Raw genomic sequence first — 24,888 nt, 5'->3', positions numbered from 1 at the left:
CACAGTCTCTGTTTTTCAATTGGATGCCTACCTTAAGACAGCTTCTTCTAGACAACTTTCCTGAACATGCTCATGATAAATGAAGAGAGTCAAAGCTGGTTTAAATGACTGTCCTAGTTTTGTACAGAGTTATCTTTTACAGCAGCCAGGAGTGGTGGTGTGTGCCTGTGGTCCCAGCTGCCAGGAGACTGAGCCCAGAGGATCGGATTGCTTGAGCCCAGGAGTTGCGGGCTGCTGTGTGCTCTGCCCAGTGGGCCTGGCCATCACCCGAGTACTGTTGAATACCATTTTACATCACTGCCAGGGGCAGGGGAAGAGGACTTATTTACTGGTTTCTGGAAAGCAAGGCATTCCTTTCCAGTTGGGAGAAAGTGTGGTGTGGTATGGAAAAGCTGGTTGGTATTGGTCACAGGCTTTTTGTGTAAGTAGTTTTTGTCTTATACCTTTTGTTACTAATGTTACTAATATTTTTGCTGTTACTGTTCCTTTTTTTTTTTTAATCTCATTGCTATTTCCAGTAAATTGTTCTTGTCTCAAACTGCAATTTTCACCCTTTGTGCCTCCAATTCTCAACTCTATCCTGGAGCAAGAAGAAGGAAGGAAAAGGATGTGAGCGAGCAAGTGGAATCTCATTTGGGAGTCTCAGAGGATACTAAATTGGGAGTGTCATTGCTCTACCATGACAATGACTTTATAGCACATCTCTTTCTACATTAAATTTGCTGTCTTGTCAAATAAGGAAATTATATTGCTTCAGCATAATACGCTCCTGATTTTTTTAACCAATTTATTAATTTCTTCGCCTTGATAAATTGATTTCTAATAATGTGTTTTAGTACATTTCCTAGAATCAAAACTAGTCTCATCTAATAATTTTCTGGATCTCTTCTTCTTAAAAATAGGTATAGCACCTTCCCATACCCACTGTTTCTTTGCCTTACAAGACCTCCATAAGTTTTTGGAAAGAATCACTAATAGCTCACATACAGATTCTGCTAGTCCTTTGAACACACTACTGTGAATGTTATCAGATCATTTCCATCAAATTCACTTGGTCTAACATTGGTTAGCCAATTTTTTCATTGTATACCCTCTGGTAAAAATTTATTTTCTTTAATAGCTGGTCAGCTAACCACTTTTGATGAAGTAAAAGAAGTCTTTTCTGTATCATCTACTCTCTTTTCCTCCTAACTAAAAATCAGAGTATGTTACTCTAATGACAATTTTTTTTTACCTTTATACTTTGTACCATTATATACTCTCACCTTTCTGACATCCTGTAGAATGACTCTGCCCTTCTTTTCTACTTCCAGTCATGGTGTTTTGATTCCACATTTTGTACTATTCCTTTTCAATTTTTAGGATGTTAGAGAAAGTTGATGCTGTCATATAATTCCTTTGATTTTTTCTGCTTCGGGAGAATTTTCTGTTCTACCTTAAGCACACTCAGTGCGAGATTTTCTGCACTTCTTTTGTCCCTCAAATTTCTTTCCAAGAATCTTTCTACTCACCAGATCTCTGAGCTCACTTAATTCTGTCCTGTCTGAAATCTGTTATCCTCTTTCCACTTACAGTCCTTCCTTTTAAAAGTGACTATTTTGTAACAATTGAATTTTTTAACCAATGAGTCTCTTAGTGCAAATAAAATCTAATCTAACCACTTCCCTCGTATCTGTCTCAGTCTTGTGGGTGGATCCTGGCCAGCAGCTAAGCACCCACATAGTCACTGTCTCACTCCCCTACCATTGTCCCCTATCAGGATGAAGGCAAGATTGAAAGTTAAAAAGCCTCATGGATTGAGATATTTGCAGTATAATAGGAGAAGGGAGAAGGGAAAAAAATCCAAGTGATGCAAAGGCAATTACTTTCCACCTCCCATAAGCTGTGCAGGCAATCTCTAAGCAACAGCTGCTTTGGAAGAAAAACCTTCCCTATTTTTATTTCTGACTATATGAGAGAATATCTCTCTGGCCAGGTTGGGCCAGCTGTCTCAGATATATGTCTTCATAACTTCTTGCCCACACCAAGCCTATTAATTATAAAGGCAGAATAGGAAAATGAGAAAATCATGAGGCTGTGCAAGCACTGTTCAGTAACAGTCAAAACATTGGTGTGTTTTAGCAAAAAATCCAAAACACTTATAGGATTCTATGAAGAAAGTTAAATCCATCCCAGATAGACCCAGTTACAGTGTTCTGAAATAAGTAAATGTTCTCAATGTTTCCAAAACTTTATTAATCACTGATCTTCTCACATATTGGGTTAAGCGACACTGAGATAATAAAAGTTCCTTGTTGTCATACAATCATAGAATGGTTTGTGTTGGAGGGGACCATGCTATAGAATGGTAGAGGGGGTTGGAAGGAGCCTTAAAGGTCATCTAGTTACAACCATCACAACGTGTGTGCTACATCTGGGCAGAGATGCCATCCACCAGATAAGATTGCTCAGGACTCCATCCAACCTGGCCCTGAATATTTACAATGGGACATCCATAACTGCCCTGGGCGATCTGTTCCAGTGCCTCACTATCCTCTGAATGTAGAATTTCTTCCTAATATATACTCTAAATACCTCATTTTTTAGTTGAAAATTGTTCTTCCTTTGTCCTATCTCTATCTGCCCATGTAGAAAGGTGTTCTATTTTATAAGCCCCCTGTAAGTCCTTTCTTGTGCTCAGTGCTCCAGATCAGGGCACTGTACTCCAGGTGAGGTCTTACAAGGTCAGAGCAGAGGGAAAATTAAGATAAAGGGAGAAATTGAAGGATTCTCTTAGTTGCTCAGAAAAGCCTCCTGATCTTCTACAGAAATAGTTTGCACTACATCCATGAAAGGACACAATCTAAGATATTTTTCCTCTTTAAAATTCCTTTAGAACTTTCCACAGGTCTCTCTTCTCCCTATCTTTTCTGTAGAACAAGTATTTATGAGAAAGCCTTCAAAAGCTCAGAGGTAGAAATGAATATAAATGCCAGAAATCACAGAACATCTTTCAAAATCTTTTGAAATACTGGAACAGGGACAGGATAGACCAAGGTTACCAGGAACACCTACAGAGTTTAGTAGTTTGCAATTGAGAGTAATGATGAAACAGGGATTCTCTTCTCCAAAATAATATTTCTATCTCTTCAGCTTAGGACAGCTATATGATAAAACTTCAGATTTCTTCTATGTAGCATGGAGGCTCAGACCTAAAATGCTTCTAGTTGTCTTATTCTGAAATGCCACCCTCAAATTTCCATCTGAAGGTTTCAGATGAGAAAAGGCATGAAAAAGAACTGCTCAGGTGTGTCTGATTTCACTCCTGAGGTGTTGCTCTCAGAGCCAGTCTACCTACATTTCAGCTACACTAAAATCAGCCTTAATCCCTTCCATGGATCTGGAGTATAAATTCTGTAGTACTTTTATAAGATGTAAGGTTTATTGAGCAGAAATACACGTGGGCATGGTAGCCCTAACAATCTGTAATACTTCACTAAACATAATTGATTTGGAAAAAAAAGTGGATGTTTCCTCAAGTTTGTAAATGCTCTATGACAAAAGGCATCTGGGAATATGACAAAGACACTATCAATGCCCTCCTGATCAGCCAAGGTAGAAATCCAGTTTTTGTCAGAACTTGGTTCTCATCCCTGACAAAAAAATCCTTGAGAAACCAATTTGTTGCTCTGAAATTGTTAGTTATTTCACTGACCATTGCAAATAAAAAAGTCACAAAAATGATGCCATAGCCAAGCACTGAATCAAAAGGACTAAAAGTTGAAATGACATTTAATTAAGAAAAAAATTATTGATAATAGTACTAGGAGTAGGAGCATTATCAGTAATTAGATTTCATTGTAATTTTGGTAAATATTGCACAGTGCCATTGGTAGATACATTTTAGGTTGCCATAATTTTTCTGATAAAAATTGTATTGGGATAAGTTAAAGTGAAATCTCACTTACCTGTAAAGTGCTGAAAGCGGCCTCTTGTTGCCAGGTTTTGGTCTGTATGGTTTTGGTTCTCCTGCCATGTTGATATCTGAAAGCAAACATTTGACATCAGTAAGTCAAATACCTGGAAGTTTGCAATAGCACCTTAAAGTCACTGAAAATGAGTAACAAGCAGTAAAAATGGACAGCATACCTATAACACTAGTCTAGTTTCTACCTCTTCTGAACTGATGCTGTAAAGCTTTCAAAAAAAAATTTTACTGTAATGCATGAGGAATTTAGGCAAATTATTGTTAACAGAGAGAAATGACATTTTTTAAACACACAAGTTTCTACTTGGTGAAGCCAATAATGTATTTCTAATACAGAAAATTTAGATGGTAGCTTAGATGGTGAAATAAACTATGATCTCAAATCAAAATCTGTTGGGGAGGACTGCTATTTTCTGAAGAGCTCCCCTTTAGGAGCTAAAAAAATTCACACTGATCTTTAACTGCTACTCTATCATCCACTCAGAAAGTATCTATTTCCCATCCCAAATGCATCTCTCCTTGGAGAATGAGAAAATCTGTGTTTGCAAATGTTTTCTCTTAAGCAGATACTTATTCTCAACAAGATCAGAAATCTTGTGAATGCTTTGAAAGTTCACTTATATTCTACCTGTAAATTTATGCTTGATATATAAAAGAAAGTCAACCTTACATAGATATAAGCTTGATATAGAGATATAATGTCTACAGACATTATTTTTGTTCTCAAATTTGTCTCTTCATTTGAATCTTACTCAAAGACATACCAGGAGATAGATGTCTCATTATGATAGCTAGAATAGTTATATGTGGAAAAAGCAGTGACCCCTCAGTGGGGAATACCTTCCCCACTGAGTTTAGGAAGCTATCTGTATAAAAACAAATTTAGGAAGCTATCTGTATAAAAATAAATCTATATTAAAAAGCTCCTCCACTCTGATTAAATGTTGCAAAGTTGACTTTACACCGAATCACATGGATAAAGTGAAACTTTTGTTTAGGAAATAAATTTCATACAATTTGAGGGATGCTGCAGCAAAATCTCTTCTCAGCTTCAATAATATAAAAAAGAGTAACAGTCAACAAACTCATCAGAATTATTTCAGTGTAAAATTGCTGTGACAGACCATCATATCCTATTAAATGTGGAATCAAGTGGTGGTTGAGACTTGCAAGAAAACGTGTTTTCAGTAAAGTCTATTTTAACCTGAAAAGTCTATTTTACACTGAAATTAACTGTGGTGGAGGGAGATGTAGAAAGATAAGGTGTAGGAGTGGGGATAAACACAGTCCAGTGTTTTAGCAGTGATGCTAAAAGCTCAAACTTTTTTTTTTTTTGACCTCAAAAGCCTGAGACTTATTGACTGGATATTTTTATTTCACACAAAATTAATAAAAAACTCCCAATCTGACCTTTTTTAATAATGAGAATTATTGAAAATGCATGTCCCTTAGAATTCTTTTTGACAGAAAATATTTTGGCAATGGAAATATTTAAAAGAATTTTTAAAATTTTACACCTATTTTGCATATTTTGGGCTCAGTCAACCTGTATTTAAAACTATACAAGGACCAGATATAAAATGCTTTTATGTAGAACTATATAGTATAAAATACTTAAGTAAAATTTGCCTTATATAAAGTATTTTGGTATTAAATGTTCCTGCAGTTTCTTCTGTAGGAGCTGTATTACTATTAAATCATAATTTTTCATAAAATAATAAATTTTTTGTTTCATCTACCTCTCTGAAATTGGAGAAATATTTGTCTACAGTTTTCATGACTCCTTAAAATGCTTTCCTTCCCTTAATTTTAGCAAGTGCTTTATTAAATATATACTATTTTTGTCTTCAATTTTCATTATAAGTTCAACTATGATGCCCTTATTTCAAGATATATAAATTCTAATATGTTGAATCCACAGAGTAAACACCGAGCATTTCTGAAAGCCACTGAGGAATTTTGATAGCTCTGTTGCATTTCCATCGGCTCCTGGAAACAACAGAATTGAAACACAATTTTCATCCTGTGACCTTTGCAATAATTAGACCTTTTCATACTCTCTTTATATGTCAGTTTAAGGTCATTGACTGTGTTGGCTTTCACCATCTCCAACTAGAAGCTGGACAGATTTTTAGGAAAAATAAAGTAGAATTATATAATCTGCTCTTGGGAAATATCTAAGGTACCCTTTTCACAATACAATAATCTTCACATATTTTTCATGTCTCATCTGCTACTGTTTCAGAGATATATCTTATACCCTTATTTTAAAAACCCATATATATTATACCCAGATTTTAAAAACTTTATCATATCCTCCTGGGACAGATCAATGCTACCTTGATGACTGTTCTTATAGACCTACATTAGCAGCTCTACAAAACCCACTTTTAGAAAAGTTGAGTAGTGTAGAAGGCTAAGGGCTGTTAGTTATGTGTTCTCTTTATTTCAATCCAAAATGTCAGAAAGGTGACACTGTAAGAGGCACAGTGGCAAAGCTGTTCAGAATCAGTTAAGATTCCTTCACATTTAAATAAATCTCTAAACAGTGAACTACTTTATACAGATAGTAATAGCCCAAAATTCTCTTTAGCACAGGAAATAGTTCTTAGAAAAGCTGTGCACATGGGGCTTTTCTTTTAATATGAAAGTGATTGAATAGCTCTGCAACTCCCTAAGCACTTTGTAGCAAGTTAAGAATGAATATAGGAAATGCTTTGAAAAGTTAGAAAAGATTTTCACCCCATTATTTTTTTAGCACTATCTCTCCCAGCCTCAATTTTCTGACTAAGATTAGAAGTGAACTTGTCAACATTTCGCAAGATAGATTATTTCTATCCCAACTGGAAATCTTGTGAGATAAGCTGTTCTCTTCCTTCATTCATCATTGGTTTCACAGCAGACATTTACATCTACTAGATCATAAACTCTGTGTCAAATAAATTTGCTGTCAGCAGCAAAGAGATTTACCTGTGCTAATGATTCCACCCCAAGGAATGCAGAAACATATCACTCCTTAGGCTGTCAAATTAGCTACTACACTTGTACATGAATATGTACCAGACAATTTCCTTCACAAGGGACACAGACATTCACAGACATTTCTTCTGGAGAGGCATAGATTTGATTAATTGGCACCTGATGGATATAGAAATGGCTCATGGTCACACTCAAAAATGTATTAAATGGGTAGATTTTCTACTGAAGACCACCGACAAGTGGCATTTCTTGGGGATCAGTATTGGGACTGGTGCAGTTTAACATCTTTCTTGGCAACACAGACAGTGGCATTGAGTGCACCCTCAGCAGGTTTGCTGATGACACCAAGCTGTGTGGACACTGGAGGCAAGGGATGCCATCTGGAGAGACCTTAATAGGCATGAGAAGTGGACCCGTGTGAACCTTATGAAGTTCAACAAGGCCAAGTTCAAGGTCCTGAACCTGGGTCTGGGCAATCCCAAGAACTAACACAGACTGGGTGGAGAACAGATTGAGAACAGGATTAGGGGGTGAAGATGAGAAGCTTGATGTGACCTGGTAATGTGTGAAGCCCAGGTTACAGAAAGCCAGCTGTAACCTGGGCTTCATCAAAAGCAGTGTGGCCAGCAGGGCAAGGGAGGGGATCCTGCCTCTCTGCTCTGCTCTGCTCTCAAAGCACTGTGTCCAGCTCTGGGCTCCCAGAGTAAGGATGTGGGTCTTTTTAAGCGAGTCTAGGGGAGGGCCACCAAGATGATCAGAGGGACGGAGCACCTCCCCTATGAAGACAGGCTAAGAGGACTGGGGCTGTTCAGCCTGGAGAAGAGAGGGCTTCACAGGCCTCCTTCCTATGTGGGAATGGAGCAGCCCAGAGACATTATTTTCTCAGCTTGTATACTAGAAATGATCACTTAGATATCAATACCAAGATAAATTCATCACTGCGATTCAAAATACTATGGAAACACTATGAATATAAAAGTGAATATGCAGAAAACAACATGTCATAATGCAGCATCCTGGTCTTATGTGCTTTCAGAATCAAATGAAATTACATTCTTTATCAAAAGAAATTAATTTTTAGTTCTATACTTTCCTCTTACCATGGCAGACCTTAGTCAAAGAATGAGATTTAGATTTCATTCAAGGTTGTATGTCATCAGCAGAATAGATCTGATTTTGAGAATGGTATTTTTATTTGTGATTGTATTGAAAATGCCTGGTGATCAATGACAAAACATAAAAATAATTTAAAAAGAGCATGATTACCATTTTAGAAGGGCACTTATTGTATTGAGTGGCTACAAAAAGTTGTCTGAAAAGACAACTCAACACAGCATGATCTACATTTTTTCTATCACCATCTCCTACTGTTGACAGCCTACCTTCTCCAGACATGAACATCCCATCTTTGAAGAAGCTGTGTCTGCTAGTCCTTGTGCTTTGCTCCCAGATTCCCCAGCAAATAATCTGAGAATCTGGTCCTGAAGACAACAGCTGACCTAAAACATCTTTGTAAGTGCAAGCAATGGTACCTAAAGAGCATTCATACCTTAGGAGTATTTCAGCATTTCTTGGTATCCTTACCCTTCAGATTCTTTTAAAAGTGTTATTTAAAAGAAGAAAACAAAATAAAAATAATTTTGTTTCACAAAAACAAATGCCATAAACAGGAAGCTTCAACAGGCACTAACTCAGTTAATGAAAATGGGGATTTTGAGGCTTTCTGCTGATGATCCAGAGCCCATGTCTCAGGCTACATCTAACCTACAAAATTAAATGAAGCCCTTCAAGGCGTGAGCACTCTTTTTGTGTTAAATTGTTAACTTGTTTCTTACCATGACTTTTAGCCACAGTTTACAAGTACTGTCCCATGCCTTTCTAGATATAGGTAGAGAATGGACATGAGCTAGAGACCACTGCAAGAATTTCACCCCGTGAAAGAGAACTGAGCCATGTACCTATAATTTAATATTAAGGATGTGACCTCTGAGTGTGGGCTCCACGTCAGAAAGACTGGAAACCAAAACCTGGATCCAAGAAAACTCCAAGTACCTTTAGAGCTCAAAAGATGATTTTCTAAGACATGTTTCATCAGATGTTCTTCCACACATTCTTGTGAATGGTTACAGAAATGAAGACATTCCTTGAACAATTCTACATTTATTTGACTTAAATTTTCAATAAAAAATGTATCATTGTGTATTTCCAGATAAGCTGGAAGTAGATCAATATTTAATGAAAGAGATGGTAATTTAAATTAGGATATAAGAAGGAATTCACAGGGTGAGTTTGCAATCTATATAAGAAGGAGGTATTGATAGAGAGAGACCAGAATGCATTTTTTCCTCTTTCAGATGACAGAAAGTATTTGGGATAGAAGAGAAAGACCAAGAGGTAGATGCAATTTAGAGAAAGCTTGTAGCCATATGGCTTATAACATAATTGTACACAAGAAAAGCTAAGGCTAATCTATCTTTTATACTCTTCCATCTACTAGTCTTATAAATTTCCCTGCTACTTGCTAAAGAAATTTTAAAGAAGTCATATGACATTTTTTTATATCATAAACTTCCTTTTTTCTTTATATGTTCTATTGATTACATGTCATCTCCCCCCTTTTCCCCATCTCTAGCATGTGAAAAAAGCAGAGAGGAAAGGACAGCTCTCTGTTCTCTTCCATTATATGCCCAAATTGTACAGCTGTAAAGACGAAACTTTCCAGAAAATTGAACACAAGCTCAAATTGATTCTCAAGGCTAGTAAAATATTAAATGGAGCTCAGGGTCACACCTTTTCCTTTTCCATAATGGTAATAAAAATTCTTGTGGGACTCTCATTATTTGGATTTTCTCTTAGCATTGAAGTAATTGGAAGCCTTTTTTTGTGCAGAGATGACAGCTATTGTTAATGCTTCATACAGAAAGAGCTGCTTGTTGAATAGTATATAAAATTGCTTTGTTCAACCATTTCTTCTTTCCTTAAATACTGCTAAAATGAAATGAGGCTATAGGATTATATAAGCTATCATTCTTAAAACCATTCAGTAGCAAAAGTGTCAGGAGCCGTCTTGCAGGAAATTTTTTCTGTTCCCCAGGGAATTGGGTTGGTGTGAGGACAGGCGACAAGCAGGACAGCTAAAAGGGGAATCCTGTGCTGTCTGTATGCCCATCACACATCATTCCTTCAGAGCCCTGGAGACAGCAGCCTCTCAGCTCCAGAATTGATGCCAATGTACTCCACAGCTGCGGGGGAGCATTGGTCTGCCTTGGTTTTTGTCTGTTTGCTGCCATCCCTGCACCACCCACCCCAAGTAACACCACAATCTGGACCAAGCTTCCTGGCCCTATTGGTTGTGCCATCAGAAGTGATCCATGTCCATACCTAGGGAGAGGCATCAGTTCTGCTGGGGGAAGGGGAGAATGCTTATTTGTGCTCTTGGACTGACTGTCCATGGACTCCACTGTGACTGAAGAATCTATGGCCACGACCCTACAAACTACTTATCTTCTGGTGCTTGAATTTTTGCAGAGGAATTACTGTGATGTGGCAGGAGTCCCCCATGGGTACTGGGCTGCAGGGGAAGGAGCACCAAAGAGAATCTGGCGTGCCTTGTGAAGGGATTCCTACGGGAAGGACAGCAGCCCTGTTGCTGGCAATCCTGCCCACTCCTCCTCCTCTGCACAGGGCTTGTGCATTCCTCTGCAGGAAGCTCGAGACTTGCAGATGCAAGAGAATCAGATTCAGCTTCAAAGGGACTATATGGCCATGGTCATAGCCACATCTGCAGACCAGCTCTGTAAGAGCAGTGGGGGTTGGGGTGTTTGCTGTAGAAACACAGCCTGGTTTGTGCCATGGCAGCCATGAAGGTGACAGTCACACATGTGTTTCACCCCACCAGAGCCAAATTATAGATGCAGGCAAGTATGATCTTCCTGTAAGAAGATCCTTTTAATTTAATCAGGCTTGCAGCTTCTGTTTCTCACCCACAGAGCAAGATTTCTACTAGGTACTTGTTTAACACGTGGACTAGTAAATTATGCACATGCAGATAATTACTATTGCCATGAGGGTAAAAGAAAGCAACAGAAAAGTACATCAGGAACTTTCTGCTGTCTTCAGAAAAAAAGAAACAGTTTTTATGTAAGCCTAGCCAGCAAGAAAATGAACCAACAAAGAGAGTTCAAGCAAGGAGTCTCATATGATTGCAAACCCTGTTTTCACTTCTACCTTCTCACTGTTGTTAATGGGAAACAGTCCTTGATTTACAGCTTTTTTTTTCCCAGACAGTGAGGAGTGCAAGGATTATCTTTGCTTTCTCTTGATCACAGTAAAGATGCTGTTTACAAATAAAATATAGAGCATCTGTATTCTTTCAGATCAAGTGCAATCATTACAAGGCAGCAGGCAACAAACTCTGCTGCTCTTCTCTGATAACAAAAGATAGTTATTACCATGAGACTCAGACAAAGCTTCGTGTTGACTGGATGTCTGAGTTTCTCAGCACTGCAATTAGCCCCAAGCAGAAACATTAAAGAGTGTGGTGGGGATAGAGTATGAAAGTCCCTCATCTACTTCTTTCAGATTTCAATATGATTTATTCTAGGGAACATGCCCTGAATCTTGGTAATTTTCAACTTGTCCTCAGACTACATTTTTTCTCTCTCTCTCTTCTAATACTTGGCTACATTCTCTGCCCCATGGCCATTCATCTGACTCTCTTACTGCGGTTAACTTCATGCTCCTAGCAATAGTTTTTCATGACAATTGAAATCTGTAGTGTACAAAAGAGTTCAAAATCCCCATTGCCCCAATCCTTTTGTCTTACTCACTATTTCTCCTGCAGAGGGTCAACTTTATTAACTCAAACATGAGGAACTTTTTTTCCCCTAAAATAGCAATCACAATTACAACATTTTCCAAAAAATTACCAGCATTATCTGCACTTGTTAATCATATTTCTTGAACACTAAAACAAAATTTGCTTACACGTGGAGTGCATTTTCTCATAATGCAAAGGGAATGAGGCCAAGGCTCTCTGGGCATTGCAGGCAGAGTGGCTTCCAGAGAGAGACTTTGCAATGCACATGTCATTCTGCATGTTGCAGCCTGGGACCTTTCCTGGTTTGGGCAGGAGGTTTCAGCAACTCCAGGACCAGGGAGCAGAGGCAGTAGGTGATGGTTTGGGGTAGAAAACACTGATGGACACCTTCAAATTGCTGTTAGGTGTGAGTGAGTGTGTCTCTCTGAAAGGCTGGCTGGGATCAGCATTTCAGTCATCACTGAGGGGTTGGTATGTTCAATACCCTGAACTTTGCTGTCAAAACCTCCAAGTTGAAGTCTGACCTTGAAGGTATTCCCACAGGCTAGAGGCTTTCATTCAGGCTTACAACAGATCAGAGAGGAATCCTGCAGTGGATTTCACTGAATCTTGAGCAATGGTGTTCACTGATCAAGGAAGCTGGTGGGGGTGACAGAAATGGACATCTGCAGCCCCAAATGCACTTTCAACACTTTCCAATAATATTCCTCTCTGGTTTTACTCTCATTCTCTGACATGAAATCTTATGTCTAGTCTTCACCATTCTTGGCTTCTCAGATGATCTAAGATGCAGGCTTTCCTGTTGGTCCCACTTGAAAACACCTATTGACTCAAAGCAATTACTCTCAACTAATTTCAGCTGTTCAACTCTCCTTTCTATACACTCTCTTTCAGCTCATGATTCTCATGTTCCAGGTTTTGTGGATTTAGAGATCTATAGAGGGAGGATCTTTTCAAGCTCTGAGTTTACTTTGGCATTGCATAGCATGTCTTCTAGCATTTTCTTTCCAGTGTTAGCTTTATGAAAACTTGTGCCCCATATTATACACTCATAGAAATATACAAAAATGTATGTTGGAAGGGAGCTTTAAACATCAGGTTGTCCAACTCTCCTGCCATGGGAAGGGACATCTTTCACTAGATCGGGTTGCTCAAAATCTTGCCCAAGCTAGCCTTGAACACTTCCAGCATTGGGACATCCACAACCTCTCTGGGCAACCTGTGCAGTGCTTCACCACTATCATTGAGAAAAAAAATTCCTTGTATCCAATATATCTCATAATACAGTCCTGAAAAGTTTTGTCTTTGTAATACAAACATTGTAAATCATATGATGGACAGCTACTGTATTATCTCATGCCTTATCATGGAGAAACTATAAATATTGCCTTAATGCTATTATAGTTTTAGTATTATGCAATAATAAATATAAATATAAATATAAATATAAATATAAATATAAATATAAATATAAATATAAATATAAATATAAATATAAATATAAATATAAATATGATAGGTTTTGTATTATAAAATAATATAGCAGTAACATAAACAAGATAAAGTGGAGATAATTCCATTGAAATTTGGCACATGGAATGAAATTTTATGGTGGAGGTGATATGCAAAATAAGCTATGCCAAACCCAAAATTTCCTTCACAGCAATGCTTAGGTCCTGACCATGTTCTAACTCTGTTTCACTGGCAGCTTTTGAAGTTGCTCAGTGGATTCCATTCAGTGACCAGACAGCAAAAACATGGAGGTCTATTGCAAAAGCAAGGCATTTAAAAATTGCAAACACCAAAAATCTTCAAAATGAATGACATGCACTGTTGTTTTATTTCTATCTCAGCGGCATTCTTGTTAGGAAAATAGAAAAGTTGATAGGAATAGAGAAAATGCTATGTCTTGTCAGATTGATGCTTGATATACTGTAATTTTCTGCCTTCAGCAGCCCCAAATACTTTGGAAGAAGACACAAGAACCACAAACTAGGTAGAAATAAGATTATTTTCCCTCCATTCTCTTATCATCTCAGCATGATTCTCCTCCTAAAATGCATAGCAGTTTAGGATTACTTTAAGACCTAAAGCATGATGTTTTATCTTTCTTGCCTTACTGATTTTGTCAGTACCTAACTGTTAGGAGCTGGAACCAGAAATCAATTTCAAATAGTCTTACTGAGTAAATGTCCTGTTACTCTGTTCTTGCTGATATATCATATTGGTGCATTTTTAAATGAAAAAATGTTTCTTGACAAAAAGTGAGCTTTGTTTAGACCTTATATTTCCCCTCCTCTTAACTGCCTCAAATCCTTTTTCAAACACTATTTCACTCATCAGTAATAACAAAAATAGCAAAAGTCATGTCAGAAACCCTTTGTTGAAACACAAAACATCATCATTCTCCATGCAATTTATTGGACTTCTGATGTTTACTTCTGTATTTCTACATTTGGTGTTGCATACAAGTATACTTTACATGCTGCTTCAGAGGTTCTCTTACAAATGGTTTAAGGTACTACGTATTATCAATGACATAAATTTGCATATAGAAATAATCAATAACAGGAAAAAATGTAGTAGCTTGCTAAAAATGCTATTATGAAATAAAATAATTATTTGAACCTCATTAAATCAGGTCTCAATATCAAAAGTATTACCAAAAGGACCACATGACATATTTCAGTTGAATTTCAAAGAAGAAAAGGTATAATTACCATGCACATTAGTACACAGTGCTAGTGAAGCTCTCACTGAACATTCCCTACTTTTTATGTTAATTGGGTTCGTGTTCTTCTATGCTTCCTAGTAACATTTTCCGTCTAAGCCAGCTTTTCCATAAAACTGTCTATTTTTTTATCCACAAAGCAAATATGTAATTTGGCTCAGAAATCATAGAAACCAAGAACTGCCTCACTCTGAATTAATTCTTCTCCCCAGAAATCTGTAGGACCACGAGACTTCCAATTTTTTTTCAGAATGTGATTATTTTGGGCAAGCTGCACATAAACACACATCAGAGATGTTTGTAAAAAGGCTTTGGAAACTACTGTAATTGGGATAAGAAATACATAAAGCTAGACAAGATAGTGAACACCAGGTGGACATTTGCTTCCATGAAGGCATTTTGGACTTAGATTCCTTTAAGGAGTTCAGAATCCTTATTTTTGCTTTGGGTCTCATTGGAAGCTATAGCATTTTTTCTGCAACTTCATTATGAAGTTAAAACAGGCACAATCCTCACCCCCAATCAAATTTCCACCCACTTTGCAAATCCCTACCCAAAGTAATTGCATTTTCCTTTTCCTTTATATATTTGTATGTGTATACTTGTGTGTGAAAACATTTGCAATAGAAGCATGTATTTTTTCACCTGGAAAATGTCTTGCCAAGTTTGCATATCATCTTTATCACGTAGTTTCTGAAAATCAAAGATTACATAGGAACACTAAGGAATATTGAATGCCTGAATCCAGCATTAAATTATTGTATTGAAGTTGATGCTGGAACCAATTGCTTTTAAATAGAAAACAAAACATGCCTTAGTCTCAGAAATACCAAATCTGCAATTCTTATCTAGCATTATTGCTAAAGGAAAGTGTCAAGGATCTATCTTAAATCTCAGTACCTGCAGCTTTTAGATGGTTAGATTATTTGTTTCTTTTTTTTTTTTTTTTTCTTTCCCTACTCTGTGCAAAAAGAAATTCTGGTGGCTGTTCAAATGAAACAGCTCTCCAAGATCACCTGGAAACATTAATCTTCTGGACATACTGCATAAACCACTAATCTCATGCTTGTCATTAAAATGAGTTAGGGAGTACAAGGAGAGATGAAAGATGCAGGCAGATTTTTAAAGCTCTAGCATTGCTATTTTAATTTATTTTAAGAGTAAATAAGATCCCTAAATCTTACATTGCAACAAACAGAATGGCCAGAGGAGAACAATGGGCTGAATGATCCTTCTGAATAAAAATGAATGTGATTCAACACAATGCTTCAGCATACTGTCTACTAATCTCTTGCTTGTGTTTAACTCCTTCTAGGACACTGCTGTTAACAACATGAGTTTGCTTTTTGGTTTTTTTTTTTTTTTTCTTTCAAGCAAAGCCAAAGATACATCTAAACCTTTAAAAATATATATGCTGGTCTGATACATATTGGCCCAACAGCTTGCAACCAGCTGTGCTAACCTGTGCTCTGGCTGTAATCCCAACCTTACAACTTTTTCATGTTGCCAGACACTACTTATGAATCTTAAAAGAATTTAGAATTCCATACTTAAAAATATTTTTACCTATTTTCCAAGCAATTAGGTCAGAATGGAAAAGCAGTGTTGATAAAAGAGAGGACAAAAGTTTGGATGAGAGCTTAGGCTCTTATTGTTAGTGTAACCTTCCCTTCAAGTCTTCGATAAAATCAGGTTTAGGTCAGTATTGTTACTTTTCACTAATCAATTGTATATTTTATGATAATCTGAACAGTAAGTCTTTTTTATTTGTTTGTTTGCTTTTGTTTTAACTTACTGACTTGGAGTTAATAAACTCCAGTCAGAAGGAAGAAGGTTTTTGCCTTTTTCATTTGTGTCTTGCTCATTCATGTGATCGCTGTCAACCCAAGCTGCTTTATTTTAGGGAAAAGGAAAATGTGTATCCAGCAATAAAGCCCCCCAGGGGTTCAGGATACTGTGGCCTGTAATGGACATGTTCCAAAAGTGACAATGGGAAATTCCATCGGGTTCTGTGATGTTTGCACCTGTATCAATGGAAAATGTGTTTCACAGAGCATGGCTGTGCTTGAGCACATGGCATTGTGTAACCTGTGCAGTGCAGTCAGTCTGGTCCATGCAGGACTGCACTGCTGTCCTTGCAACAGCTGCCTCCCACCCTCAGCTCCATCTCCTCTTATACAGTGATCCACAAGGACATAAAATAACATTGGGAAGCAATAAATTGCAGTACATTTCTTCGTTCATTGCTTCATTTTATGCCATTCACTAGAGTACTGAGTCACCAGCACAGAAGCTGCAAGATCAATGGAAAATTAACCCTTTAATGACAATTAAACATTGTTGGATGCAAATTATGCTCTTTATTTTGGTTTTTATTCCTCAAAAGCCTTTCCCCGCCCCCACCACACACTTTAAAGAATTCAAAAGGCTGAGCTAATTAAAAAAAGTCATGAATCAGAACATGGAAATGCTTCTTAGCTTCAGCTCATACAAGAGGATTGGGCCAAGATGAATTATCAGTTACTTACCAGAAATCTAGCGCTCACTTCAAGGTATCCCCAAGTTCTGATGTGTCAGGAATGCAATACAGTTTAGAGTCTATTCATGTTTTCTTACAGTTTTTCATTTAAGTTGGTCTGGAAATAGAGTCTGTTCTAACTCTTGTTCTGTTTGCAGTAAGTAAGAGAGAAAGGTCCATATTTGCTTTACTTACATTCAAATAATTAGTTCAATATTTGACACCTCTCTTAAATTAAAACAGTACTCAAACCTACTTCATTTTAGAGATCACAGGTCCTCAAATCCTGTTCAGATATTGAAAATCTGTAAATCCCTCATTCCAAGATATATAAAATAAACATGCCAACAGAATAATTACTATCTAGCTGTACTTTCTAAATTAAGATCTCTTTGTTTGTTTTCTCTGATACATGCACAGTTTGGAGAGGTGAGTGATACTGCTGAAGATCTATCCCCACAGGAAGACAAAACCCATTTGCAGATAACATGGCTCAGTTTTAGGTTCAGCAGATTTTTCGGGATATGATACCCCTGGTGACACATGCTCACAAGGACAGTCATGATGGATGGTGCACAGCACATTTTTTTCTGCTAGGATGCCAAGCAAAAGTGAAATGATATAGCTGCCATGTCAGAACAACGAGTGAGGGCAGGCGTGGCAGGGATTAGTGCTGTCACTGACACACACCCCATGTGACAACTTCAGCTGTCACACGGGGTACAGCCTGTTGCAGAGTAGATGAGGAACAGGAGGGCAAGTGAAATAAGAGCATCTCATTAAGAATATAAATATTCCACTCAGGTCTGATAATGTTCATAAACTGGGTACATCCTGCTTTACTTCTGCCTTTCTCCATACCTCTGGGTGCTTCTCAGGCAGCTCACATATGAGTCTGCGAAAAAATCTCTGGCATGTGTGACAGAGAATCACAGCAGCGTGGATGCAGAAATTATCTAGCCTGGCACAGGCATCCCTTAGGACTCAGAGGATGAAACTGAGGTCTTGATTTTCACAGAACTGTGTAACAAAGTTTTATGGTGTGTGCATGCAATCTTGCATTTGCAAATACCTGAATGTATTTTTCATGCATTATCAAGAGAGCTAACTGGTAGAGCATTTGCATATGGAAAGCATCCCACTTATGCAGACTACCAGATTCCAAGTTTCTCTAATAAAGGTTCTAGCTATCACAAAGAATTAATTTTATTTAATTCTTTTTAAAATGAAAGAAATAGTAAAAATGAAATCGGTGTACCAAAAGCAGAAGACACTGGGAAAGCTACCATTATAGAGGTGTAAATATACTTAATATACCTATATAGCTTAAACATTAATATTTTAAATTTTATATCTACATTTGGCAAAATTTTGCAGTTTTACAGAATGCAGTCTCTGCAGAATAGTGTGGGAGATTTTACTCGTGTTTGCTTTTGCTGTTCTGCTAAAAGTATGAACCTCTGTTCTGATATAGGATGATACTGGGAGAGAGGTGAATCATAGATCTTTTGCTCATGCAGTCACTTCTGTCGTTCAGTCACTGACAACACAGCAATGAAAGGAATCTGTTCAAAGGTCAGATACAATTTTTATTTACAGATCTTCGAAAATACACATCAGCACCAATTTTTAAAGTTTAATATTAATTAAATACACAGTATTTTTAATAAAAAAATATTTTATTCTACTTTTTACTAGGTATATTTATATTTGCTTAATCAATAAATTACTCAATAAATTATTTCATTGTTTCATTAAAAAAAAAACCCACAGATGGAACGTTCATTGTTAAATCCCTGTACTGTCAGCAGAGGTAAGAAGTAAAAGATCCACAGTTCTGTCAAACATGCAATGGAGAAGACATAGCCCTGCTAACTAATGGGTAGCATAGCCCAAAAACTGAGTTTTGGAAAAAAATTCTTTCAGTCATTAATCTGGGTATCAATTTACATGTCAGTATTACAAAAAAACCCCAACATAATGACAAATAACAAAACAGAAGTAGAGAACTGCTTGTATTAGGAAGAGTGCAGTTTTTATTTACTTTCAAAATTCATCTCTTTTTCCCCATGTTTCTCCTACAGACATATCTGCAAATGTCAGCACTCTTTATTTCCTTTTTTATTCTCAAGAACAGGTCTCATTGTATGCAATCACTCCTGAAAAATTGGTCTTTTCTCTTAGTGAGCTACATAAAAGCCAAACTTACATGAAGGCTATCCATATTGTGAAGACCCAACTTGTTTGACAGGTTTCCCTGGAAAAATCTGTATCCACGACTGCCAGAAACAAGGTCATATTGGGCCATGAGATTACATATTTATTGTGCCACCTTGGAGCACATGGTGTCTCCTTTGATGCTTGGGACTCCCCTTTTTGTACCCCACAGCCCCTTTGTCATGAGACACTGGAACCATGTGGACCCCTGGCAGCCCCATCCAGGAGTCTCCCATCCCTTGTGCTCACAGGTGCTGCCATGGCTGGAGTCTGCTTTATCCAGCAGAAACACGTGTTGGCACAGTGGCAGTGAAGCACTGGGGAAGTGCCAGTGTGTCCAAAAAGCCAGGAATATTTCACACAGGTGTCTCCTATGCTAATTGAAATATTGACCTATTGACACTGTGACTGCATGGCAGAGTTCAGCAGAAAACACAGCAAATCAACAATAGCAGCAGCTTCCTTTTACTGACATGGCCATACCTGAGCTACAATCCAAACCCAAGAGATGAAACACTAAGCTGGTTTAAAATATACCAGAGCTATCTCTCTACAGCTAGGTTGTAGCTTTGTCAAAACTAAAAATACTTTTAGCTGTGCAATAGTTTCCATTTGCCCCAATGGCTTCATCAGCTGAGCAATGAAAGACAAAGACATATTATTTAATTTTTCAGGTATGCATGTTTCTATACTGATTACTCCAAAAGACAAATTGCCAAGCCATTAAAAAAATATCAGACCCTCAACAAAGCCCCCCCCCACCATTCCATATTTTCCTTTATTCTCTCCTATATTGCTCCACATGAAACTGAAAAGAAAATAATTGGCAAAAATTTGAATATTACAAATAGAATTGATTCCTGTGCCCATTGCTGCATGATAACACAGATATAATCAACAACAGTTTGTGAAAGACTCAAGGTGCCTTTTGTCTCTGAGGTGTGTCTGCAGTGAGCTTGAGCTGCCATATGGGGGCTGGATAATCAAATTCTGGGTAGGGAATACAGATGACTAACCAAAGATGCTGTATTAGTGCAACTTGCAGTCCACAGCTGGAGTAAAAAGGACATATACAGAGTTGCTCCTGCAGTCCATTTCTGAACCTCATGGCACTACCCTTCAGATTTCTGGGATATGTGAAATGTGTCACATGGCTTTATTCCTAAAAAAATGTCCAAGCACTTGACTGTATTCACATATTTTGGGCCTTTGGGTTTAGGTTCTTTCACAGTAATTGAGGGAAAGAGACCAGCTTTTCTTTCTTTAACTAACTCCAGTGAGATGAAATGGATTATTGCTGCTATTTGATTTTTTTTTAAATTACAATTGAACCAAGAATATATTTTAGGAGAAAAGTCAAATCTGTAAACACCTTGGAAAGAAAATGGCCATTGGAATAAGGCTTTAACAATTAACTTTGAAGAGTTTCTCTTTTTACACAGTTTCTTTAAATTTGTCATATAGATATAAGTTCTTGAAACTGCATTCTGCACTCTCTGCCATTTTAACTAGGACATAAAGTAAGGGCTTGTTAACTTTCTTCTGTGAAAGTACTGAAAAAAAGCTCACTGCAGTTCAGGAATCTTAACCTATGACATACTTATGAGTCTTTCTGACATTTTGAAAAAGATTAGAAACAAGATAATAAACTGAAGGCCTTGTCAACAGGTGATTAAAAAGGAAAAGTAGGAAACCACTAGCTTACTCTTTCCTTTCTGATCATGAGCTTGTTGCTGACAGCAGTTTTTTTTCCTCATCTTAACACCATTAATCTCCCTCATGAACATACTTATACTTCATCTGTAACCTTAGATAATAATTGTTAGCATGGTGACCAAAGAAAAGGACAGAGTCTTCCCAAATGGCACCCTGAAAGCAATAAAAAAACCCAAATTATAGGTGTGCATTTGAGAAATCTCAGATATTAAAACTGTAAAAGCTGAAGAGAAAATCCATTTGGCATAGGAAGCGTGGGCACTGGAGCATGTCATTTAGTTATACTAGAAACAGAATTAGTTCAAAAGAAGAGAACTGGTTCTTCATTTATTCCTAATATCTAAAATGCTTGTACCTGTGAAATTGAAATTTAGCTAAGAGAGTTTTGCTGTTCCTTGCTTTTATCAAGCTTAGGGATTTATTCTTGTGTTAGTACTTCTGCTTAAAGGAACAGCAATCAACTAAAGGATGACTATGTGTAAGGTTGTAAAACTGACACAGAATTTCAAATACTATTACTTTAACTACCAAGAAACAGGGAAAACACCCAGAATTTTGACAGTGATCTAAAGGCTGTGATGGTGGTTGGAAGAGACAGAAATAGTGACAGTCAAGAGAAAGAGGCTTTTCAAAGGCAAACTAATTCACTCTATTGTACACACAAGTTAATAAATACGACAAAAATTGCCTTGTTTTATATGATCTAAAATATCATGTTTCATGAACATAAAAATATCCTTTATGCACTTTTCATATTTTGATCTTACCAAATAAACAAATTTGTGATACTGTGCTAAATCAGAAAGAAAGAGTAATTGCACCCATACACTCCAGTGATTACCTCTTTCTGCCATCTCAGCAGCAAAGTGGTGTACCAAGAAGAAAGAAAAATACAACAAGTTATCATTTGTGCTCTATAAACTCCATAAAGGTAAACAAGAAGGAGCTGTTAGCAATCACAGATAATGAGAAGTTCCACAGGAGCAAAGACAGGAATAAAATAGAAATATTTTTATTATTGAGCTGTTTCCAGCTGCTCTAGTAAAGGAGTTATGAATAGCCAACATAAAGTCATGCAGTGATAAATTGCCTCAGCAACATAGATACACTAAAAAGTTTTAATTTGTCAAGAGTTAAAGCATGGATTTTGCAGCTTAGTGATCAGTAATACACTGCATTTGACTCTTTTTTCTAAACATCGCTTTTTCACCCTCTGACTCTGCACCCAGTCCTGTCAGTTCCACTCACATCATGCTTGGGCTGAGCTCTGGGCATGTTCCTCCTGACTGCATGGGTGCCCCTTGTGCTATGACTTAGCATATTTACCACTAGATCTTCTTTTAGTACCCTAAAAGATTAAGCCTCTGACATGAAAAAACAAACATGACTTATGTTCTCATATGAAAAATGTCAGGGTTTATTTATTGCCCTGTAATTTTCTGACAATAAATTAGTAATTACTTAGAGCAACTTTGAACTTGTTTCTACTGCAGATACTAAGATTCAAAATATGCATACATATATTCAAGATTTCAAAAGTTGTATACATAAATTCAAAAATTGCATGTTTTACTTTGTTTATAACAACAATAGTGTTAAAAAATTTAAATATAGACCTTGTTTATATTTTCTTCCAATTTTGCTCTAAAAATGTTTACATGTGAATTAATTTTCTCATGCTCAGTAGCTGCTATTGTGCATATTTCACTAGCTATGAGTGCAGCAGTTTTCTATTCATCTCTGATTCCCATTCAATATAAAGAAAACAAAATTGATGTAGGACGATAACGTCTCTTGTCTCTCTAAAAGCAGGTTTATCAGGGTGAACAATTACCTTCACAGATCACCAATAAAATCATCTGCAAAGTATGTAAATTTGGATTAACTAAATGCTTTGATGATTTTGGCAGGAAAGTATTATTAATAATTTTGAGCATATTGCCCAACAAGTATCTCTTGGGAAAGAAGAAGCCAGGAGACTTGGATTGTTGAGATTGTCTGTATAAAAGGCTTTGATCAGTGAGTTCTCTTTTAGAATTGCTTGCATGTTCAAGTGCTCACCATTAACAACAGCAATAAATGACAGAGTATAAATATCATATTTGGAGGTTCCAACCTGTCATGTGTTGCTATAACATTAAAAACATAATGGCTAGGTATTCAGGGTAATCCAAAACTAGCTATAGTGATGGCAGAATTTGTAATGCAGCCAGAATTCTTTTAAGCCATTGTATTGAACAATGCTCTTGCTGCTACTGCAGATCAGTTGCATTAGTTCACAAAAGTTAAAAAATGGGAAGAAATTTTTTATTAAAAATATAAGCTTGTTATGATGATATGTTAGAAATGTACTGCAAACCTTTAAGATTCACTTAGAATATTCCTGGTCCAGTACCTTTATTCAGTAATTCCATTTGCAAAGAACATAATAAAAGTAAATTTCAGTATTTATTATTGTTTTAATGTGATGTTAGAACAATAAATAAGATGTGGTAAGAATTCATCATAGTTGCAAAATAATGTTCCTGAGAAAAAGCAGAATAAATCTACTGGATGAAATGTTAACTGGGAGTAATTTCTCTCAGCATGTGAAAGTATTCTATTGATAGATTCTGCCCTCAGGAAAACTTGATTTTGTAAAGTTATTGTAACTGGAAAGGATGGCAAAAAATTGGCAGTACACCAGCACTCTCTTTTAAAGGAAATAACTTGAAGAAAACCACATCATGGTAAATTTCTTAGTCAAACATGTTTCTATCTGATTTCAAATTTCTAGCATGGTAATTAATTAAAACTGCTGCACTTTTAACATAGTAAGTTATTATGATAAATGAGATATGTGCCTTCTGATGAGAGAAATAACAATTGCACTGCACAGACAGGAAAAAGCCTTTGCACAGTTTAATTCCCATGCTGGTGTCAAACTGTATGACTAATGTAATTATGGTGCTATTTCTAAGCAGTTTGGATCTGTTGGTAGGATTAAGGAAGCCAGAGGGATCTTCTGAGGTCATCAACACAGCATTGACTAAAGACAGAGAGCATTGGAAAAGGAAAGCTGCGATGTGTGGGATGCATGTGAGCCTCTGCCAACTCCCACCTGGGAACTGAGAGCAACACTTCCCCCTCTCCCACCTGAGTCATGGAGTGATGCATAGGTCTTACTTTCTCATCCTTCTCCTTCCTCTTATACATTTCTAATACTTCCTAATAGTGTAATGAAGTTCTCAAAGGAGGAATGAAATAGTCTTCCGAACCCAAGGACAGCTGCATAGAAAATTCCTTGCCTCTGCTGCTACACCATCTCTGATTAAATTCACAGCTGACTAAGATCACCTGTCAATAAACGCTGGAGAACTGGTAAACACTTCTCTCCTGACATGAAAGCTCTTTTACCTTAAATGAACTCCCCATAGAAGCCATCAACTTGCCCCAGGAAAAGTTCTGTTCTCAGAGTTACAGAACTCCAGACAAGGAGAATGTTTGTTCAGAAGGAGCAGCTGAGTGTGTCTGCCTGGAGATCTGATAGAGGATTTTTTCCCTTCTGTATGGGGTGTGTTTATCACAGGTGGCTATGGGAAAAAATTGCATTAACCTGGAAGTACATGGCCCACAATAAACACCTTCTGTGGGGATTCTGATGATAAATACTGGCAGCACATATCTGCTACAATGGGACTATCTTCTTAAGCCTCAGCTAGCAATCAGCTTAGTTTTGATACAGAGGGATTAATACATTCAGAGGATTTTGTACCATCCAGAGCAATGAGAAATGGCACAAACTGGAAAAGAAACCAGCCACAAAACATGGACATATATAGGTATATGCAGCTTCCTTAATTTAGAGATGTATAAAACAAAATATATCTGATCTTATTTTGAATTAATAGAACCCAGGCATTTGGCTTTTAAAACCATCTAAAAATGCACACAAATCTTTG

At 37.1% G+C, this 24,888-nt stretch overlaps 1 protein-coding gene across 1 annotated transcript in view; it reads right to left on the bottom strand.

The window, feature by feature from the left end:
* The window catches only part of RALYL (RALY RNA binding protein like), a 185,433-nt gene that overhangs the window by 67,932 nt on the left and 92,613 nt on the right, over positions 1-24,888 (bottom strand). Inside the window, exon 2 of the mRNA XM_059863015.1 lies at positions 3,948-4,023. Within this exon, the coding sequence (XP_059718998.1) occupies positions 3,948-4,023 (76 nt within the window). The remainder of the gene's footprint in view (positions 1-3,947; positions 4,024-24,888) is intronic.

Source organism: Haemorhous mexicanus, chromosome 1 (assembly GCF_027477595.1).
Source record: "Haemorhous mexicanus isolate bHaeMex1 chromosome 1, bHaeMex1.pri, whole genome shotgun sequence".
NCBI lineage: Eukaryota > Metazoa > Chordata > Aves > Passeriformes > Fringillidae > Haemorhous > Haemorhous mexicanus.
Note: the sequence above shows the minus strand (reverse complement) of the source record. Positions and strands in the feature narration are given on the sequence as shown.